Source organism: Panthera pardus, unplaced genomic scaffold (assembly GCF_024362965.1).
Source record: "Panthera pardus isolate Hobbes unplaced genomic scaffold, ASM2436296v1 HiC_scaffold_13, whole genome shotgun sequence".
NCBI lineage: Eukaryota > Metazoa > Chordata > Mammalia > Carnivora > Felidae > Panthera > Panthera pardus.
Genome location: NW_026526688.1, coordinates 138,043,877 through 138,067,675, shown reverse-complemented (window position 1 = coordinate 138,067,675; position 23,799 = coordinate 138,043,877). Strand labels below are relative to the sequence as shown.

Genomic DNA, 23,799 nt, shown 5'->3' with positions numbered 1-23,799 from the left:
CAGCATTAGCAGCAAGTCTGCAGCTGAAGGTAATATTCCATCAGAATTAGGCCACTAAAGTAAGCAGATGTGCTTAGAGTGTACTGCAAATCTAACCAATTCTTACCTCTCTTTCTTACCTCTCAGACACTGGACACTTCTTGGCCAACCCTCTTGGCTCTTGACCCTCTGCCTTCAGCCCCAGGGGCATAAAGAAACTGACTGGAGAGTCAGTGAAGGATCACAGACCACTGGGGTCTTTACAGTTTCATAAAACATCACAGAAGGAAAAACATGGCTCCACTGATGAGCACCCTTCCATTAAAGCAAGAGGAGGCAACATGGCCAGGAAAAGGGTAAAAACAGAGAAAGGACAGGAGGACAGGGCAACTGAGGCTGGGAAGAGAGACCCACGAAACTGGGAATAAGGGCCTGCCAGTCTATTTCAGGTTATGGGGTACACCTGAGGCTATCTGTTAAGCTATGGATGTGTAGAGAATTATGGGGAAGAACACACAGTAAGGAAGCAGAAAACAGGCTGGAGTGACCTCAGATGAACTCCCAGAGACTGAAGCAGCATTTCACTACAGCTCTAGCACTGAGATACATGGGTCCACTTCAGCAGCAGGGAGCCCTTGCTCTCCATTCTGAGCTTGAACTTCATGCAGAAACAGTCTCTTCCTCTTTACTCTTACCTCTACAATAGTTCATTATCCTGGTCTCACAGTCTTTAGGTTTCTGCCTCTCCCTGTATGCATACATATTTCCTGATTCTCTCTCTCTCTCCCCACTGCCTACACTCTTCCTTCTTCTCCCCCTCCTCCTAACACTGGCTGGGACAGAAACCATGTAGCATAGGAAAACCAATAAGCTATATCTTGCCATCAAATTAATTCAGCTCCCCCAAGTCAGTCTACACATGGCTACTCTGAGGTCATGAACCTATCCCTATGCAGTAGGAATACCAGGATAGTAGAGTCATCTCAACATCCACAGAACTTGATGATCTAACTGTAGGCTGAGCAATCCCATAGTACTCTGAACACAAGCAGTTTCTGGATACAAGTGCCTGGATCCTGGCTCTATCCATTAAAAGCTCTAACTTGAACAAGTCACTCAACTTTAAGCCTCAGTTTTCTCACCTATAAAATGGGAAGAAGGATGGGAAATAATAGAATTTATCTCATAAAGTTGTTTTATATATTAAACTTTTTTAAAAAGCATGAAAGGTACTTAGCTCCATACCTGGCATTGGGTAAGTATTCCTAAGTGCTGGCCAAATTTCAGCATGTTGGCCAACAAGACCATTTTATACATCATCAATTTTTTTGCATTAATTTTATTTATAAAATATTGTATTAAATGTTTTAAATCATGCATCAAAGTACTTATCATGATTGCTAAGTTTTTTGGCACCCTCTTAAACTTTGTATCTACCTTACCTCTCACATCCTAGATCTAGACCTGGTCATGGCAGTGATGCTGTGGTCCTGGAACCATCAGCTCAGGCAGCAGCCCCCAGGAACCCTACAATTTGCATATTAATGTCTAGATTTTCCTTGCCACTCCTCCTTTTGTGGCCTATCATATTTCTCCCTCCTGTTTTATCCCTATGTTGGTTTGTCTTGTGATCACATTTTTGATGTTTGAGAATATTTTTGTTTGCAGCATTCATGTTTTGAATAATGTCTGGACTTGGACTTCCATCATTATGTAGGAAGCTAGGATATTCATGTATCAGATTCCTAACTTTGGTTCCATTTTAAAGGATAATTATTCTTAGTTTAAACAGAATGCAGAACTACTGTAAGTCAAGGATCTGATGGGAAATGCAAGACTTATGAAACCAAATTATCTTTTACCAGAAAGCCTTAAATATCATAATACATAAGAAAATCTGTTTCAACCAAAAAAAAAAGTTTAAAATTATTCTTTACTAAAGGTTAGCATGTTACTAAAACAAATTGAACCCTAATTAATTGCCAAATAGAATGTGTTTGCTAGAAGACATCTGGAGTTGATCTCAACTAAAATATCTATATGAGGACTTAAAATGCCTCAAGAATAGAAGAAGCATGATATCCAATAGACTAGAGTTCAAAAACTCAAATATCTCTCAGGGTCATGAAAACATAAAGAGCATAAGTTGGAGGGTATCAGGATGACAATGGGACAAAGTGAGGAGGAATGTGGTGAACTGGAGGTGCCTTGCCCTGTTCAGAGGAGAGTGGCTGCTCAGCTAGGGTTGATTACTGTCATTTGGAAATCATGCTAACTTTCCAGGTATTCCAATATTTCAGGACAAGCTCCAAATCTAGGTATTTATGTAAAAACACTCACATTTAAATATATTGGCTCAGTATTTTTAAAAAATCACTCAAATGGAGTTCCAGTTCAAGATAGAAACATAGGAAGATTCTAAACTCACCTCTTCCATGGAACACAACAAATTACACCTATTAATAGAACAATTCCTTCTGAAAAAGAACAGAGGGCTGACTGAACAGCTACTGAACAACCCAAAGATAAAGAGAATGGCAAGAGAATAGCAAGAGGGACTGAGACACGATAACAAAGGGAACCCCACCCCTACTACCAATGGCAATGAGGAGAGACAGAACTGAGGGACCAGGAATAGATCCCTCTGTCCTCAGGCACAGGAAAAAAAATACCCATGATTTGAAAGAGCAACTAGCACATAAGAGACAACACAAACTCTGACAAGGAACAGAGGAGCTGCGGGAAAGTTTTCCAGGTCAAAAGGACTGGAGAACAACATGGTTTATGTTCCCACCCCTGCCTTAAAAGCCTAGACCAGAGCAGGGTCCTGACACCATAACAGGTGGGTCCAGTCCTCTCAGTGAGCTTACAACTTCAGTGAGCCTGGGGTCCACAAGCCCATACCAGCCCTAAACATGCTGAGGCACAGAAAAAAGGCCATGGCTTAAAAGGGTCAAGGAACCGAGAACATTCTCTCCCCTTCCACCTCAAAAGCCCAGACTGGAGCAGGATCTGGCCACCATAAGGGGCAGGTTACAGGTGCCATAATTTCAGGGTCCTGAGGCCATAACTGGTGGGTCAGATTGTCACAGAAAGTTTGTGACCTCAGAAAGCCCAGAGTCCACAAGCCCACATCAGCTGTACTGTGGTGCTGGGACACAGAAAACAAGCCATGGTTTTATGGGACTTTTTTGTGGGTTTTTTTTAGTTTTTAGTTTTTAATTTTTTTTAATTTTTAATTTTTTTTCTTTTTGGTTTTGTGCTTTTCTTGTTCTTTTCTTTTATTATCTTTTTAATTTTATTATTTTTTTCTTTATTCTTTCTATAAAAAGCCACTGTTTAAAACAGTAACTAGCCTATAAGCCACAGCTCCAACCAGCCAGCAAAAGTCACCAAGCACACACAGTCTGCATAGGGGACCATACATGACACCACTCCTTCAACTTTAAGAGAAGTAGCCGTTTTGCTTACTCCATTGAAACAAATACATGAAGTCAAACGAAATAGGGAAACAGAGAAATATGCTGCAAAGGAAAGAATAAAAAAAAAACCTCAGAAAAAGAACTAAATGAAACAGAGATATGCAATATACCTGATAAAGAATTTAAAGTAATAATTATAAAGATACTCACGTGGCTAGACAAAAGAATGAAAAAAAACTCAATGAGACCTTTAATAAAGAGATAGAAAATATTAAAAAGAACCAACGAGAGTTGAAAAATACAATAACTAAAATAAAAAAACAGTACCAGAGGGAATCAACAATAGATTAGAGGATGCAGAAGAACATATCAATCATCTGGAAAACAGGGTAATGGAAAGCACATAAGCTGACCAACAAAAAGAATAAAGAAATTGTTTTAAGGAGGATAGATTAAGAGATCTCTTGGACAATACTAAACAAACAAACATTCACATTATAGGGGTCCCATAAGAAGAAGAAGAGAGAGAGTAAAATGTGTAGGAAACTTTTTTGAAGAAAAAAATAACTGAAAACTTCCTAACCTAGACAGGAAAACAGACATCCAAGTCCAAGAAGCACAGAGAGTTCCTAACAAGATGAACCCAAGGAGATACACCATGGCACAAAATAAGTGTCAAAGGTTCAGATAAAAAGAGAATCTTAGAAGCAACAAAAGACAAACGAAAAGTTACCTAGATGGAAACACCTATAAGGCTATCAGCTGATTTCTCAGCAGAAACTTTGCAAGCCAGAAGGGAGTGGCATGATATAGTCAAAGTGCTGAAACAAAAACACCTACAACCAAAAATACTCTATCTAGCAAGGTTATCATTCAGATTTGAAGTAAAGGTAAAGAATTTCCTATATAAACAAAAGATAAAGGAGTTTATCACCACGAAACCAGCATTACAAGAATGTTAAAGGCACTTAAGGGGAAAAGAAATGGCCATAATTAAACATAAATATGAATTAAAAGGTATAAAATATGACAATATACACATAAAGTGTGGAGAAGGGAGTAAAAAGGAATTAAAAAAAGTAAAAAGAAAGAAAGAACATTTTTTCCCTATTTCTGTTTTTTTAAGAATGTATTTGCACTTGAACAGTCATCAAATTAATATGCACTGCTACTTAGGATATTATATATGAACTTCATGGTAACCACAAACCCAAAACCTATGACAGCACACAAAAAAAATAAAGAGAAAGGGGGCACCTGGGTGGCTCACTTGGTTGGGCAGCTGACTCCAGCCCAGGTCATGATCCTGTGCTTTGTGGGTTCAAGCCCCATGTCAGGCTCTGTGCTGACAGCTTAGAGCCTAGAGCCTGCTTCAGATTCTATGTCTCCCTCTCTCTCTGCTGCTCCTCCACTCACACTCTGTCTCTCTCCCTTTCTCAAGAATAAACATTTTTTTTAAATAAATAAATAAATAAATAAATAAATAAAAAGAAAGTAAAACAAAACAGTATAGATACTTGCCAATCACAAAGAAAGAGACCAAGAGAAGAAGAAAGGAACAAAGATGGACTAAAAAAACCAGCCAGAAAACAAATTTTTGAATGGCAATATGTACATACCTATGCATAATTACTTTGACTGTAAACAGCCTAATTGCTCCAATCAAAAGACATATAGGAGTAAAATGGATTAAAAAACAAGACCCATCCATATGCTGCCTACAAGAGACTCACCTCAGACCTAAAAGGCACAGACAGAAAGTAAAAGGATAGAAAAACATTCACCACACAAATGGAAGTGGAAAAAAATAAAAATAAAAAAAAAGCCAGGGTAGTAAAAGTTATATCAGACAAAATAGACTTTAAAATAAATGCTGTAACAAGAGACAAAAATGAGCATCACATAATGATAAAGGTATCAATCCAACAAGAGGATATAACAATTGTAAATATCTATGCACCAAACATTGGAGCAACTAAATACAAAAAGCAGATATTAACAAACATAAAGAGAGAAAATGATGGTAATAATAATACAGTAGGGGACTTTAACAGTCCACTTACATCAATGGATAGATTATCCAGAGAGAAAATCAGTAAGGAAACAATGTATTTGAATGACCCATTGGACCAGATGGACATAATGATATATACAGAACATTCTATCCAAAACAACAGAATACACATTCTTTCCAAGAGTACCTGGAAAACTCTCCAGAATAGATCACGTATTAGGCCATAAAACAAGCGTCAATAGATTTAAGAAGACTAAAATAATACTATGCCATTTTTTCTGAACACAATGGTATTAAACTAAATAAATCACAAGAACAAAATTGGAAAACCTTGAATAGACAAAGCAATCCTAAGAAAGAAGAACAAAGCTGAAGATACCACAATTCCAGATTTGAAGATACACTACAAAGCTGTTGTAATCAAAACAGAATTGTACTGGCACAAAAATAGACACAGATCAATAGAACAAACCAGAGACCCCAGAAATAAACCCACATTTACATGGTCAATTAATCTATGACAAAGGAGGCAAGAATATACAATGGGGAGAAGACAGTCTCTTCAGTAAATGGTGCTGAGAAAACTGGGCAGCTCACTGTAAAGGAACAAAACTGAACTACTTGTTAACACCATACACAAAAATAAACTCAAAATTGATAAAAGACCTAAATGTGAGACATGAAACCACAAAAACCCTAGGAGAAAACAGAGGCAGTAATTTCTCTGACATCAGTCATAGCAGTATTTTTCTAGATATATTTCCTGAAGCAAGGGAAACAAAAGCAAAAATAAACTATTGGGTGTCTCTGTCTCTCTGTCTCTCTATATATAGATATAGATATAGATATGGATATAGATATAGATATAGATATAGATATAGATATAGATATAGATAGATATATACACACACAGACATACATATATACACATACACAAAGCTTTTGCACAGCAAAGAAAACTATCAATAAAACACAAAGGCAACCTACTGCATGAGAGAAGATATTTGCAAGTGATAAATGATATATCTGATAAGGGGTTAATATCCAAAATATATAAAGGACTTCTACAACTCAACACCAAAAAAGCAAACAACCTGATTTGAAAATGGGCAGAGGATGTGAATAGACATTTTTTCCAAAGAAGACACACAGATGGCCAACAAACAACCTGAAAAGATGCTCAACATCACGAATCATCAGGGAAATGCAAGTCAAAACCACAATGAAATATCACCTCATATCTGTTAGGATAGCTACAATCAAAATAAGAAAAAAATAACAAATGTTAGGATGTGGACATGAGGAAACCCTGGTACACTGTTGGTGGGAATGGAAGCTGGTGCAGCCACTATGGAACATAGTATGAAGGTACCTCAAAAATTTAAAAATAGAAATACCATATCATCCAATAATTCCACAATTGGGTATTTGCCCAGGGAAAATCAAAACACTAATTCAAAAAGATACATGCACCTTATGTTTATTTCAGTGTTATTTACAGTAGCCAAGACATGGAAGCAACCTAAGTGTCCATCAATAGATGAATGGATAAGGAAGATGTGGTGTATATACACGATAGAATATTACTGAGCCATAAAAAAAGGATGAGATTGTACTATTTGCAACAACATGAATGGACCTAGAGGGTATAATGCTAAGTGAAATAAGTCAGACTGAGAATGACAAATACCATATGATTCCATTCATAAATGGAATCTTAAAACATGAATAAACAAACAAAAAGCAAAATCAGAACTAAAAATACAGAGAACTGATGGTTACCAGAGGTGAGGGTTGGGCAAAATTGGTTAAAGAGAGAGGGAGGTATAGGCATCCAGTTATGGAATGAGTAAGTCATGGGAATAAAAAGCAGAGCATAAGGAATATAGTCAATGATAGTGTAGTAGCAATGTAATGGGACAGATGGTAGCTATATTTGTGGTGAGCACAGCATAATGTATAAACTTATCAAATCACTAAATTGTACACCTGAAACTAATATAACATAGTGTGTCAACTATGCTCAAATTTTAAAAAATCACTCAAATGGGCAAAACATACTAAGCTGTTAATGCCAAATCTCTGCATAGAGATTGTCTATGAATGAAATGTATATATTTTCATTTTTCCTTCTGAAATCCTAACTAAAGCATTTCTGAAAGATGGAAGATTTTAATTTATGTAAATTGAAATACCTTCTTTTTGTTAACCTAAAATAAAAGGCCACTTAGAGAAAGCTATGGACACAAAATCAAAGTTTTGACTTCAGAACTGTCTGACACAAGGGTATCTAGATCAATTCTGAGTTGAAGTGCCATGAATTTTTCAGAGCTCATATTCCCTTCAATTACAAGAAGAAATTGCATTGGGGCACCTCAGCGGCTCAGTCAGTTAAGTGTCCGGCTCTTGATTTCAGCCCAGGTCATGATCTCACGGTCATGAGATCGAGTCCCATGTCGGGCTTCACGTTAACAGCATGGAGCCCGCTTGGGATTCTCTCTCTCCCCCCTCTCTGCCCCTGCTCCCTCCTCTATCTCTCTCAAAATAAATAAACATTAAAAGGACAGAAAGAGAGAAGAAATCGCATTGCACTTGGATTGCTTTATGGACCCTTTGTGACATTTCCTGGTATAACCTCACCTAATCTCCTCCTACTACCAGGTTTAAGCTCATTAGCTCTCCTTGTAGACAGACTGTCATTCTGAAACACTGGATTGAATTCAGGTTAGAAAAGCCCATTAAAGGACCAGCTTGAAGAAATACCACAGGAGGATTGGGTAGTGACCATATATAATATTTAATAAGGAGAGCTGTACTCAGAGGCATTATTATTTTTCATTTGCTCCAGATATATATGGCAGATGCTTTGACAATCCAGCTCAGGCCTCACTCCCACAGAATTTATACGAATATCATTTGCTCTTCGATAAAAGGGATTCTTAGAACTGCTGGCCTACACCACCCTTGAAGCCAACTCTTTTGAGTTGGAGATACTAGGCTTAAACTTAAGTAAGTCTGAGTATACATTGTGTCTTTGGAATGTCTCAGGGTATTGGAAAATTAAGGAAGAGAAGACAGGAATGAAGGAGACCTTTGACCTGAGTCACAGGACAATGAGACACAGAGGGACTACAAGCTTTGGTTAGACTTAGATTGCTCTTCACCAAGGCAAGGGAAAAGAATAGGAATAAAATGAAAAGTGAAATGACTCCAATACCCATTTAATAAATGCCATCACATTAAAAACCCACGACAGTCTTCCCGAGCCTCAGCCTAAGGCTCCTATTTTCCAAATACCATTCAGTATAACCCAAGTTCAGGAGGCGGGAAAGAAAGCACTGGACAGCCCGTCCCCTGGAGCTCATGGCAATAGAATTTGACCTACATTGCTGAAATGCCTGGTTTGTCCTTCCGGGTTTTTTAAGGATACAATTCACAAATGAGATAATTGTAAAGGTTACTGTCAGTGTGTCTGACACACAGTTACTGATCCTTTGAACAATATTCAACTGAAAAACTTCCCTCTTTCTAGAAAAGTAAAATAGCATTTTTAAAAACCAAAACATAGAAATGTGAATTCAGGTGTCTGTTATTTTTAATTTTGTTTTTCTGGAAAAAATAGTAGGCTCTCCTAGAGTCCCCCATTGTTGTGAGTCTGTAGAGATGATCTCCATCTCTTTTAAATTCATCTTGCTTGTTTGGCATTTTTTATTTGGGCTGCATCTTCCAGAAAGCCACTTGGTATCTTTCATAGGCCATGGAAAGATAACACAGATGAAAGATAATATGGGCTCCACTTCAGGGATTCTGATTTCCTTCCCATCTCCTGTCAGGACCTTCAAGGGGAATTGCCACTACCAGAAAGCAGTGACTTTCAATTTCCCTTAAGCTAGATTCAGATCCTCGCAGCTACGTAAAAGGCCCAAATGACTCTCTCTGATGCCAGTGGGAACACATGAGCAGACAGAATTTTAACTCTTGGGTGCTCATATTCTGGTTTTTACTTAACTTGCCCAAATCTAGCTGCTTCATTAAAAATTTCTCTGTACTGTTGTTACATAGTGTGTCTCTCTTTCCTTATATTCTCCCAAGTGGGGCGTAAATCATTCTCAGGGACTCTAGAGGCTCCATGCATGAAATACACAGCCAGGAACAGGAAGGACACTTGAGAAAATACACAAGTTGAAGCAGGTACTCAAAGACAATTGAGCAAAGGCTGTGAGTCATTTTGGGGAAGAAAAGAAAAAAGAAAAATTGATCCAGCAATCACACTCCTTGGTATTTACCCAAACGAATGAAAGACGTATGTTCACGTAAAAACCCACACATGAATATTTATAGACGCTTTATTCATAATTGCCAAACCTTGGAAGCAACCAAGATGTCCTTCAGTAGGTGAGTGGATAAACGAACTGTGGTACATCCAGACAATAGACTACTGTTCAGCACTAAAATGAAATAAGCTACCAAGCTGTGAAAAGACATGGAAGAACATTAAATGCATATTATAAAGTGAAAGAAGCCAGCCTGAAAAGGCTACGTATTGTATGATTCCAACAATATGATATTCTGGAAAGGGCAAAACAGTGGAGACTAAAAAGATCAGCGGCTGCCAGAGGCTGGGGATGGAGACCAGAACAGGTGAAGCACAGAGGACTCTTAGGGCAGGGAAGCTATTCTGTAGAACACTATAATGGCAGATACACGTCATACACTTTTTGAAATGCATAGAATGTACAACACCAAGAGTGAACCCTAATGTACACTATGGGCTTTGGGTGATAATGAAGCATCACTGTGGGGTCATCCATCATAACAAATGTACCATGCTGTGTGTGAGGGGTGGGGATTGAATGGAGGGCATAGAAGGGCAAAAGAACACTGCTGATGGAGCATAAAGATAGAATTAGAAAATGAAAATAATACCACAGGAAATGTTCAAGAGTCTTTTTTAGTCTTTACCAGGAAAACCTAAAAGCTACTTCTCCAGGGACCTGAGACTAACACAGGGCTCCATTATTGTCCATAACATGGTTTACTTAAATATACTCAGGTTTACTCAGATATAAACATTTAGAAAGCTCTCAGACACTAGGCACCATAGAGGAGGAGGTAGAGGAAAGGTACAAATACTAACAAAACACAATTTTTGTTTGGAGGAAAGTAATAGTTCTGTGGGAAGGATGGACATTATGCTCATAAATAAGGAGGCGGGTGGGGAATGGGGTGGGAGGAAGAGATGATCATGGGCTGAGCAACAAAATGCCAACCTCAATGCTCCAAATTAGAGGACTGACTCACCACCCACTGTATACATTTGTGACCCTAGATCATCTAATCAGTTAATATATCCTCCAGAATCCATCTTACAGGTAAACGATGTAATTTTAGAAGCAAGGATAAGATCTTTCTACCAACCCAAAATTGTTCCCTCCTTGCTAATGCCAGAAAATTCTACCCCTTCAACTCCATTTCATTAGCTCTATCACCTATTAAAATGCAAATACTCTTAGGAGAGATTAGACTTTAAACCACATAATTCAAGTGTAACTTACTGTGAATTTATTTATCAGATCTGCAGAGATGGTTTTAATAGAAAAAAGGATATATGTAGTAAACTCAAGATCCCTGAACACCAGAGAAATGTTTGGGCAGGAGACAAAATATTTAAAACACTCTGTTAACCTTAGGCTTTGGCAGTTCAATTTTCTTTCTGATTAAAATCGAATGAAAACAGTGCAACCACGGAATGTTTGCAAAGCAACCAGAACACTGATTGTATGCTATTTCTATTACTAATATTGTTATTAATCTTGAAAAGATAATTGGGGAGTAGGAAAGTAAGTTTTGTGGGAAAGAGACAAAAGAGTCTTCTATTTATTTCAGCCTCGCTCACTGACATTCCACACTGGGGTAACAGAGTATTTACTTGCCAAATGAATGGCTACCATGCTAGCCTCCACGACAGCTTCGCCTTAAAATTCTGGCCAAAGCTCATATATAAAGCCCTTCCCTTAGTTCCTTAGGGATACCAGGATATATGGCACTTTTAGGCAGACAGAAAGTAAACACAGAGAGGAAATAAAACATAAAAACAACCCAATTTTTATGGGAGAGGTTCCTGATACTATCTCAGCTGCTTCCAGGGCTCTGAGGCCTTGCCTGTTCCCAGGTCCTGTCCCCCAGTCTATCAATCATGCAAGGACAAAAGGGCCCATACAGCATCACAGCACCAGGCCTGGAGCCCTTAACTCTCCTATCCCTGCACACAAACATTGTATGACCTCCCACCAGAAGCCCAAGAGCTTTCCAGTGCTGCTGCCTCCCGGCCTCTCCCACTCAGCCCCTGAGTCTGCTCTGAGACTCACCTCTTCCCCAGTTATTGAACGACTGTCCTTTGGAAGAGGCAGTTGCCCTCCCTAACACCTCTCTACCACCACACAATCTCCACTGGGTACTAGTCAACTCTGTAGTAGGCCCAATAGATATTTTACCCACATGATAGCATGATAGCAAGAAAGATACACCCATATACACCTGTCAAAAACAAGGAGTGAGAATAAGCATCTGGGTTGATGCATCACATGCCCCTCCCCCCTCCCCCCCCCCCCCCCCCCCAGATTGGAAGAAACAGTCTCTAGGGCAGGGTCTGTTCTCTGTTTATATCACTCCTGGATACCACTCCTAGATAATGTTTGGTGCAATTAGGTACCCAATGAATAACTGTTGTGTCAAAGAATGAATAAATAAATTCAGCGATTTCCCCCACCTCTTAAAATCTGAATTGAAAGACTAATTCAGTGCCGTGTTGCACCCCTAATAAATTCTGATTTTTAAGGACATCATCAATAAAACCTCCATTGGTCAAGCTCCAGTATTAAATTCTCTCTGCTGTTCACTTTCTGACATAAACACTTACACATGCTAACCTGGAGCAATAATCAACTAAATGAACAACTCACTGTAGATGGGATCGTCCCAAGGCCAAGAGCAATCCTTTCGAAACTGCACATAGAGTCACTGAGGCAAAATGAGGTCCCTCTACTCAAAACAAGAGAAATGCCATATTTAGCAAGAGCTAATATTAGGAACCTACTATGTACTAGAAATACAATAAGCACATCATTTATATTATTTAATCCCTAGAACAACCCCAGAAGTTGGGAATTATAATTCTCATTTTGTAGATTTTTTTTTCAAACATTTATTTATTTTTGAGAAAGAGACAGAGTGCAAGCAGGGGAGGGGCAGAGAGCGAGAGGGAGAGACAGAATCCCAAGCAGGCTCCGTCCGCACTCTCAGTGTGGAGCCTGACATGGAGCTCAGACCCATGAACCATGAGATCGTGACCTGAGCTGAAGTTGGACGTTTAACCGACTGAGCAACCCAGGTGCCCCTCATTTTGTAGATTTTAAAAATAAGACTTGGAGTGTTTTTGCCCATGGTTACTTGTACAAGAACTTAAAAAGCATAAATTTTGGAGCCAGGTTGGCTAGGTTTAATTTCTGACCGGCCTCATTCTAGATGGGTGTCTTAGTACATTCAGGTGGCTATAACAAAATATCACAGGCTGGGTAGCTTATGAACAACAGAAATTTATTTCTCATGGTTCTGGAGGCTGGAAGCTTGACATCAGGGTGCCCGTGTGCTCACATCTCACTGTGTTGCACACATCTTGCTGTGAGGAGGGGCTAAGGAAGCTCTGTGGGGTCTCTTCTATAAGAGCATTAATCCTACTCATGAGGGCAGAGCTCTCATGACCCATGCACTTCCCAAAGGTCCCCCATCCTAATATCATCACCTAATATCATCAAATTCCAATTTGAATCTGAGGGGGGCACAAATACTCAGAGCACAACACCAGGCAAACAGAGCTTAACACATCTCTGCCTCTGTTTCCTCATCTACGAAAAGGAACTAATAATGGTACCAGTTGCTAAATTATTATCTCTCATCTCCAAACCCTTCTTTCTGTAACCTGGTTTGTGATCTAGGCCTGGGGCTCTGAGAAACACATTCCTGCACAGTCAGCTGGCTTCTTGTTAGTTCTGCCAGTGAGAAGCACTAGAGGGGGTGCAGAGGGGGAGAAGCGAGAAGGAACTTGCTCCCTCAGCTGTGCTTCCTCTGGGCCTCACACCAGCAGCATTATCCTTCTGTGCTTCCTGCACAGCCACTGAGTCCAGTCTGGCCACATGTGCAGACTCACAGCATGCTGGCCAGCACCCGCTCCTCAGAGGTCTGAACCTCAACTCTGTGGGGCCCTTCCTCTAAAGATCTAAGAAGTTTTCATAATCCAATCTCTTTGCCTTATTCCCTCCACCCTGGGGGTGATACCTGCTTCCTGGAATTGCTCCCCACCCCCACCCCTATAGTCTTCTTTTTGTTTATTTAAACTTTTTTAAATGTGTATTCATTTTTTAGAGAGAGGGAGAAAGACAGAGCACGAGCAGGGTGGGGCAGAGAGATTGGGAGACACAGAATCCGAAGCAGGCTCCAGGCTCTGAGCGGTCAGCCCAGAGCCCGACGCAGGGCTCAAACTCACAAACTGTGAGATCATGACCTGAACCAAAGTCGGACTCTTAACCAACTGAGCCACCCAGATGCCCCTTTGTTAATTTATTTAAATTCAAGTCAAGGGCAAAAATGCTCTATGCCATGTAGTAATGGTTTCAGGAGTAGAACCCAGTGATTCATCACTTACATATAACACCCAGTGCTCCTCCCAACAAGTGCCCTCCTTAAAGCCCATCACCCATTTAGCCCATCTCCCCACCCACCTCCCCTCCAGCAACCCTCAGTTTGTTCTCTATATTTAAGAGTCTCCTATGATTTGTCTCCTTTTCTGTTTTTCTCTTATTTTTCTTTCCTTCCCCTATGTTTTGTACTCTTCCCATTACCTAGTTAACAACTTTACAACCGGGTAACAGTTCTTCATATTAAATTTTCTCTGTTCAAATCACTGGTGTAATTTCATTCTGCCAACAGACCCTGGGGATACACGAACACCTATGTCAGAGGGCTGTAGAGAGTATTAAATAAGTTGATCGTTGGAAAGTGCTCAGAACTGTACCTGGAGCACAGTGTTTGCTCTATCAGTGTTAGCTGTTATTAGCAGGTAAGTGTTGAGGCTGGGCTGGAACCCCTGTCTGCCTGTCTTCTTCCCAAGCAACATGATGTTCTGCTAATAAAAACAGTTACTATGTACTTAGGCACTGGGCTTAGTGCTTTCACAGATGTTACCTCTTTTAATCTCCTTAAGCATCTCTTAGATGCTTTGCATTCTTGAAGTGTTTTTTCTCTAACAATTAACATCAAGAAAGGTATTCTGAGTTAACTCGTCCATTATCCTCAAAGGTTCAGCAAGTACTCCAACAAGTTCAAACATCGACATTAGAATAATTTTTTAACATGGACTTCTCCAAATTCTAATAAATCTATTTATATCATCGCCCTATGTATCACCAGGAATTAACATAATTTAAATATATGTAAATGTGTATGTCTGTGTGTCTGAGGATTAAGATTTTGGAATTTCAAATTTTCTATTGTTTTGATCTAAAGTATCAATGAAAGAATATTAGGATTTTAAAAATTAAATGCCTATTTTGTGCTAGGCACTACGATATAAGTGTTTTCACATATGTTATCTCATTTTATCCTTAGAATATACTACACTAGTAGGTACAATCATCTTCTTTGTACAAATGTGTCCAAGGTCACATAGCTAATAAAGTAACAGAACCAGGGATTGAAAGCAATTCTTTCTAACTCAGAGCTCATGTTTTAGCCAATTCGCCACAGGTCATAGGTGAGGGTCATTCTCCATAACAGATCCTGAGAGAATAAAGTTTAGTGGACACATGAACTGAGATAGAAACAAATTCCTTCATTGCCAAGGGCTTAAAAAATACGAGAACTGAATCTGGCACATTATCTTCTGACCTTGCTTTCAGAATTGCTTGTAAGCCATGAGAAATTCTCAGCTTCTGTCACTGGGTTTCCAGAATCTCTCTTGTTCCATTTCATTTCAAGGATTTCTTCTCCCATTTCAGGTTTGCTATTGTAGAAGCAAAGTAAATGAAAATTCCAAAATACCTTGTTTCTGGGAGTATCCTTACCTTCAAAAAAGAAATCATTCTCTTTTAAAAAAATAAATAAAAGCATCCACCAAAATAATTATTTTTTACAGAATGATGCAGAGGGGAAAAAAACATACCTTTTGCTTCGTGCTTGATTTCAGGCCGACTCGGGAGTGACTTTTGGACTAGAGGAAAAATGAGAAAGAAATCTATGAAGCACCCAGTGAAACAGCAGGACTTATTCTGAAGTCATTTCTTTTAGAAGGTATAAGTTTTAAGTTAAAATCCTCTTCCCTATCCTTCCCTCACAGACTCTAGAAATCTAAGAACGGAAGCACAGCATAGAGTTCCATGTTGAATTTTAGTCCCATGTTGAACAGAAGACTGTGGAAGGTCTGGAGCTGAGAATGTGAAGGTGTACCTACACTTTGTCAGTGCCTTGCTCATAGTGACTGATTCAGCATCTTTCCTAGAGGACGCTGCAGAAACCACAAAGTGCAGCATGTGAGGAAATAACCCCAGCTGTAATAAGGCAAAAGGAAAAAGGCGGTGGGGGGGGGGGGGGGGATGAATAAAAGAAGAGGTGTGAAAGAAAGATGAGGAGGGGAAGGGCACAAATGCTCTGTAAAATGGAAACGGACAAAACAGGAGCAGAATGAGGAAAATAGTACATTGATGGCAAGATTTCCAAGTGCATTTCTATAGGGCAGAATTTACTCTCTGCTAATTTAAACACATTTTCATTACATTGAAATAAAACTCTCACAAACATTAGTTCTTAGAGAAGACTTTTTGTTTTCCAGTTGGTTCATGATTATCTAATCTTATTTGGAATTAGGAAAGGTAAAACAAGCATTAATCTATGCATGAGAATACTTTGGTATGGAATACCAATAGGATTTTTCACCCAATGAGAAAAAAGCAAAAGTCAACCTTACTATGTTTAGCATTCAGATAGTGAATATATTTGGCTCTAACTGCACCATGAATCAAAGTTAACTCTAAACCAATTACCACAATACAGCTAGAAAAATGTCTAATTTGGTAGTCCTCACACTGCTGGATCTCAGGATCCCTTCACATTCTTAAAAATTATTGGGGCTCCCAAAGAGCCTTTGTTTATTGGGTTATATGCATAGGTAGTCACTGTATTAGAAATTGGAACTGAGAATTTTTTTTAAATGTGTATTTATCAATTTGTTTTAAAATAGCAATGAAAAACCCATTACATGTTAAATAAATAAAATTTATTTACGTATTTTGTGTCTATCCCTAAATACAAAAACAATTAGTCAGAAAATGGCATGTCTTTATATTTTTGCAAATCAGTAATGTTTAGCTTAAATAGAAGACAGCTAGATCCTCATATTTGCTTCTGCATTTAATCTACTTTGATAAGAATATATTTTTGGTTGCATTAAATAAAGAAACTTCAGCCTCACTCAGATATGTGGTTGAAAAAGGAAAGAGCATTTGTAATAATCCATTCAGATAATAGTGAATATTCTTCTCTGATAATATGCAAAAACTTGACAATTATAGTTTCTTAAAGGTCGGTTGCAATAAGAATCTGAAATCATATAACTAACTGCTACATAAGAATTTGCTGGTCTATCTTGCACTTTTTTTTAACGTTTATTTATTTTTGATAGAGAGAGACAGAGTGCAAGCGGGGGAGGGGCAGAGAGAGAGGGAGACACAGAATCCAAAGCAGGCGCCAAGCTCCAAGTTGACAGCAGAGTCCGACGCAGAGCTCAAACCCACGAACCCCGAGATCACGACCTGAGCCAAAGGAGGATGCTTAACCGCCTGAGCCACCCAGGTGCCCCTATCTTGAACCCACACATAGATCTTTCACCCACACATGATTTTGTAGCATCATGTATTATTTCATTTGGAAAAGAGTGGTTCCATGAATTATGTAGGTTTCCCAAATATTGACACATTTCATTACGTAATATGAAAGAAATCACATTTTTTAATCACCAACCTCAGTATAAAATCTTCAAATGTTGGTAAGCTATCAAGCTCACAGTAACAGATACAAGTGTTCCAAAATTCCAATTTTCACTTGAAAGCTTGAATTCTATCATGGGCAGCAAACACTGTCAGTCGCTTTTCATGAAGTGACAGGCTCACTTCATTCATTTCTGTGAACACGTCTGCCAGCCACACGAGTCTGAATATAACCAGAGTTCATCACTCGTTCTTTGAAGTTAAAATGGTGTTTCATGAAAAAAAGAGGCTACTTTGGCTCACAATTCAATCATACCAGTGCTTTCCTTCAAAACAGCCACTGGAAGTTGTATGCAGCAGAGTACTTTTATGCATACCTCCCATTTTGTCACCTATCATCCTAAGAACAGGTGTACTCAAAGGCTGAAATATAGCAAACCTAGTAATTTTTACTATTTCAACAAGGGCATTTTTAAGTGAAACTGGCATTTTATTTCCTGCAATGCAAATGCACTGTGGTGAAATTATATAATGACTACTAGTACAGCTTTGGTGCTACTGCCTCAATTCATGTGGAAGCACCAGCAGTTCTGGTCAGCCCTGCTCTTGCACAATCAGTGCAGATGTCATCCAGTTTAACAAAAAAAAAAAAAAAAAAAAAAAAAAAAGGAAAGATCTTAATATTACTTATGAGGAGAGTTTGGCTTCTCAGATTTCCTTTGAGAACCACCATTCTTAGTCATTTAAGCAGTTGAGTCTCAGTAATTAGACTCTCCCACACTCAAAGAAATGGAGCTTAGGAAGAACAGAGCCAATGAAAATCAAGGTCTCATTGTCCCTTCCTCCTTCCTGCTGTCTTAGAGGAGAGAAAAAAAGAGACCAACCAGGAGTAAGCATCCCTTCAATGGACAGAAGCCAGAATGGGGAGGGAACCTGATCATAAATCTGCAGTGTTCATCTTGCACTTATTTACACAGCGGTTTGAAATCTAGACTATTATGGGGTGAGTTGCTTCCCCCCAAATTCATTTGTTGAAGTCCTAACTCTCAATGCCTTAGAATGTGACTGTATTTGGAGATAGAGCCTTTAAAGAGGTAAGTCAGATAAAATGAGGTTCAGTGGGTGGGCCCTAATCCTATATGATTGATGTGCTTGTAAGAATATGAGATGAAGACACAGACAACATGCACCAACAGAGGAAACCATGCAAAGACAAGGAAGACGGCCATCTGCAAGCCAAGGAGAGAGATCTCACCAGAAACCAGTCCTTGCTAACACCCTGATCTGGAACTCCTAGCCTCCAGGACTGTGAGAAAATAAATTTGTGTTCTTTAAGCCACTCTGTTTATGGTATTTTATTATGGCAGCCCAACAAACTAATATTACATAGACCCTGACAAATCCTCCTCAAAAAGTCAAGAATCTAAAATGTGGAGGTCCAGTAAAACCAAATCCTGAGTAAAAAGGGGCCATTAACATCACATTCACTGTCAACCACTTAACATCCTAAGGCAGAATGTCTGCATCAGCAGTCCTCAAACTTCAGAGTTCATAAAGATCATTTGGGGGGCTGTTAGCCATGCAATTTGCCAAACCCCAACTCCAGAAATTCCAAATCAGAAATTCTGGGTGGTCCCCAGGAATGTGCATGTTAATGAGCACCCCAGGGAATTCAAATAGATACATGGTACACAAACTACAAGTTGAGGAAGACTTGCCTGCCAAGGACAGCAGTAACTTGGGATGAGAAGTAAGAAAATACAGAAACTGGCACAAATTCCCTCTCACTTTCTCTTTGAAGAATCCAAATACATGAATCTCTTTTTCCTTTCCCTTTTAAATGCCTGGTGTTAAAATTCTTAATTTGGTTGAACCAGTGGGTGGGCAAGGATAATTGAAACGGGCTGAATGTTGGTAAATTACTCAAACAAGTCCAAAAGTAGCTTTGCAACAGTTTTTCAACCTTTCCAACTTAAAAACATAAGCAAACAAATTCTGAGTTTGTTTATATTTTTAGAAATTTAGAAATTGGGTTTTTATATCATATTCTATCCATCATCCATGGATTCAGACTTTGTACTCCATTTAGCCATGAGAATAAACCTGAGCTAAAGGACAGGCTTCCATTTATAAAGGGGATTAAAAGTTGTGATAGTTAATTTTATGTGTCAATTTGACAGGGCTAAAGGACACCCAGATAGCTGGTAAAATATTATTTCTGGGTGTATCTGTGTGGTGTTTCTGAAAGAGATTAGCATTTCATTCAGTTGACTGAGTAAAGAGATCCACCCTCACCAGTGGGGGTGTAGTGGGGGGGGGGGGACGGTAGCTGGGGGCACATCTTCCAATCCCCTGGGCTTCTGAATGGAGCACAAAGGAGAAGGAAGGACAAATGATCTCTCTCTTTTCTTCTGCTAGGATATCCAGCTTTTCCTGTCTTCAGACACAGGAGCCATGGTTCTCAAACCTTTGGACTCCAGAACTTATACCACTGACCCCCTAGTTCTCAGGCCTTCAGACTTGAACTGAATTATATCACCAACTTTCTTTGTTTTCCAGCTTACAGATAGCAAACTGTGGGACTTTTTGGCCTCCAAAACTGCATGAGCCAAGTCTTTTAATACATTTCTTTCTTTCTTTCTTTCTTTCTTTCTTTCTTTCTCTCTCTCTCTCTCTCTCTCTCTCTCTCTCTCTCTCTCTGTGTGTGTGTGTGTGTGTGTGTATGTGTGTGTCCTACTAATTCTGTTTCTCTGGAGAACCTTGACTAATACAAAATCCAATCCAATTCCAGAGAAATAACATTTTTATTTGATATTAAATGAGTTTTTGGGTCTCTCCTGGTCATTGTCTTATCTAGACAGAATGGAGGTTGGACCTTGTAAAAGTTGACCTGCATTGTACATATCATACTATACATTCAGTCCCCCATTTACAAACCTGTAGCCTTCTAAAGATTTCTTTCATTAGTTAGGTATTAAGGACTTAGAGCTTATTTTCCCCATAGAAATAATTCTACAGGCTACAACACAAAGGCCTATTTAATGCTGAATATTACTAAGATGCTACACAATTTCAATAAAAAATAGTATACTATTTTGTAACAGTCATACAAAGCAGAAAAATGATCAAGTCAATTAAGAAACCATTTTGTTTTTCCCACTAACAGTATCTTCAAAAACTGAATGAATCAAAAAGCATATTTAATTTGAAGAGGATAGAGACTAAGGTAGAAATTCTGGAATTCTGAAGAGGCCTTGTTAGAAATGTCAAGAAATGTTATTTACTACTAATACGTCTGATGCCCTCACCCTCCCCTCCCAAGCAGATAGTTTTGCTTTTCTTGATGCAAGTGTATCCCCAGCACTACTCTGATCTTTAGGAGCCATAGGGTCACTCAGGACTAAAAACAGGCAAAGACTAGCAGAAAAACAAAGTAGGGTGTCAGGTAGCTCCCTGTAGCAGATGACACTGAGCCCAGGCCAGCCCTCACTAGGGAATGACTACTGCCTATTGTCACCTGTACCTCAGCTTGAAGAACACAGAAATGGGGGAAGATCATCAAAAGAGGGAAAAAATTGGGACACCTTGGTAGCTCAGTCAGTTAAGCATCTGACTTCAACTCAGGCCATGATCTCACGGTCGTGAGTTCAAGCCCCATGTCGGGCTCTGTGCCGACAGCTCAGAGCCTGGAGCCCGCTTCAGTTTCTGTGTCTCCCTCTCTCTCTGTCCCTCCCCTGTTCATGCTCCGTTTGTCTCTCTCTCTCTCAAAAATAAATAAGCATTAAAAAAAAAAGAAAGGAAAAAGGAAAAAAAATTTCTCAAACACTTGAGGAAAATTAGAAAAGAGAGGATAGAGCAAGGAAGAAAAAGAAGAAACAAAGATAATAGCAGACATCAGCAAATCATGTTTTTAAGCACTTACAATGTGTTCCTGCCACACCATCCAACTTACATTGTTTTACATGATATTCATAACATGGCTAAGAAATGAGTATAATTATATTATTATCTCAACTTTATCAATCGGAAGACTGAGGCACAGAAAGCAAAATAATTTGCCCAAAGTCATAATGCTAGTAAGTGGTAGAACCAAGACTTGAACCTGTCTGTCTGATTCATGGTCTTAAACACTACCATTTATATCAGAAAATTGCCCAAGGAAGAATGAGCAGAGTTCAGAGTAATGAAAATCACAAAATACACAGAAACTGTATTGCATGCATAATTACTTCAAGAGGACGAAAGGATATTATGGAAAAGAGGTAGTGGATCAGAAATTTACCCAAGTCAGACTCGAGTTGGTATCAGTGGCCAAGGACCCCAAGATTGTGTTTTGAAGCCAGCAAATGACAAGAAGGGAGGGAGAGAAGAGAAGCTTTGTGGTGAGGAAGGTTGGGGGAGGGTGATTATGTAACTGGTACCACAGTCACATTCACAAATTGGGTGTGCCTACCTTGGGGACCATCTGCATGGTATTTTATTGTAAACTGCAAGACATTTAAGTGAAAATAGTCTACATACTGAGGCATACCCTCCACCCCCACATACACATACATACACACACACACACACACACACACACACACACACACGAGGCACCAACAGGAAAAAAAAAAAAACAACTTTATAAAAGAAATCCAGGATTTTCTTCTACCATCCAATTATACCAGCCTATCCTGGACTTCTGACCTTAACTCGTGTAAGTCAGTGGTAATTAAAATAGTGTGTTCTATAAAGTTACTCCAAAGTTGAAAACAGCAAGGGGTGAATGTGACTGTTTTCCAGACCCATTTATGAAAATGAGTATTCTGACATCTAAGTTCGCTGTTGTGACTGAGTACATTGTGTGCAGGACTTTAATGGAAAACAAAAGGGAATTTAAGTGATCTCTCCCAGCAGATATGACCCATTTTCCCCGCCCACATTGGAAAGGGGGCTCCTGTGCATGATTCCTCTGCTACATCTAGCAGAATTAGGAAATGTTTCAGTTTGCCCTACCCACATTAAGAATTCAATTTAAACCCCAGGATAAAACTGACAAGGGAGCACTCTTAAATATGGACTCTGGTCTGAGTTCCCTTAATTGGAGCTACAGGGTAATTTAATGGGATCACTCTGCAAATGGGGTGCTTAGCAACCCAATAACTCATGGGAGTGCTTGCCTGCTCTCTTAGCAGGCTGTACTCCAAAGTGTCACCCCATGTTCAGAGGCTGGAACAAAGGACACCTCTGAGCTGATCTGACATTAAGAAAGCCTACTCCATGTCCTTGTCTGTGCTTGCTTCCCAGAACAACACAAGAAGGAGTGGCTGAAACGGAAAGTTTCCAGAAATAAGAACATCTGCCACTTATGATTTGTCCAGTGTTAATGGTATAGTCAAGACTGCACAGTCTTGAAAGACGATAATGCCGTGACCTTCGGGTTGTTTTATTATTTGATCGTCTTTGGAAGAAATCACAAGGACAGTTTAATTCAAAAGGCCCAGGACATTGTGAACTGTGATTCTTTCATAAGGTAAGGAGGGATACCACCTCCTTGAATGAAGGCAAGGGGAAAGTATCTGACTCTCCCACATAAATTTAAGGAGTCTTTCCTTTTAGAGGACTATCTGTATACATGACTGGGACAAAATTCCTCTCTGGTCACTGAGCTGCTGCTCTGATGTTGTTCTCTTTCCACACCCCAGGTCACTTGACATCTGGGGGCCCAATCCTATCTATAGGGGAGATGACTGGACGTTCTAATCTAGGAGCAATGGCGGGTCAGCATCAGTTGCCGTGGACATCTGCTGTTACCGTTTGCCCTTCCTTCTGCTAATAATACTATAACGCTGTATTAGTCAGGCTCCCAGCAGGAAACAGGGAGCGCCCTGAAGAGGGTTTAACGAAGGGATGTTATACAGAGGTGAAGACAGGATTAAGGGAAATCGGTAAAGAATGGGGACTCACTCCAGCTAACAACAGTGGCAAATGATTATCACTGCTGCCCCAACAGGGCCCAGGGGAGGGTTTTGTGCCAGGAGTGAGAGCTGCAGATGTCAGAGAAGGCTCACTGCTGAAGCACAGGACTGCCAGACTGCAGCCCAGCCAGCAAGGAGCCAGACAACTTAGCCCTTTACCCTCTCATCACCTGGTGCCACTGTCCATCGGCCAAACCCAAGTAGAAACCAGAGGACAAGGGAGTGAAGGTCAGTAGAGGCCAGCCTCCCTGGGAGGAGCAGAAAGAAGACGTCACAAGTGGACCTGGAGGGACTATGGGACACCTCTAATACCAGTCTTTTGTTAGGAGACGTCACCTCCACATTCCTTTCCCATTGTAATTAGTAAACAGTTTGCGATGATAGTACAT

General features: G+C 39.6%; 1 protein-coding gene across 3 annotated transcripts in view; it reads right to left on the bottom strand.

Annotated features, from left to right (window-relative positions):
* Positions 1-23,799, bottom strand: part of RASGEF1B (RasGEF domain family member 1B) — a 569,745-nt gene that overhangs the window by 439,618 nt on the left and 106,328 nt on the right. For 2 of the 3 annotated variants that reach the window (XM_053901455.1, XM_019466239.2), the window contains exon 2: positions 15,632-15,679. Coding sequence is in view for 2 of the 3 variants with exons in the window: in XM_019466239.2 (XP_019321784.1) it covers positions 15,632-15,679 (48 nt within the window). In the remaining variant the exon portion in view is untranslated. Of the gene's footprint in view, positions 1-15,357; positions 15,473-15,631; positions 15,680-23,799 lie in introns of those variants that run through there. The other variant, XM_019466248.2, reaches the window with a different exon arrangement.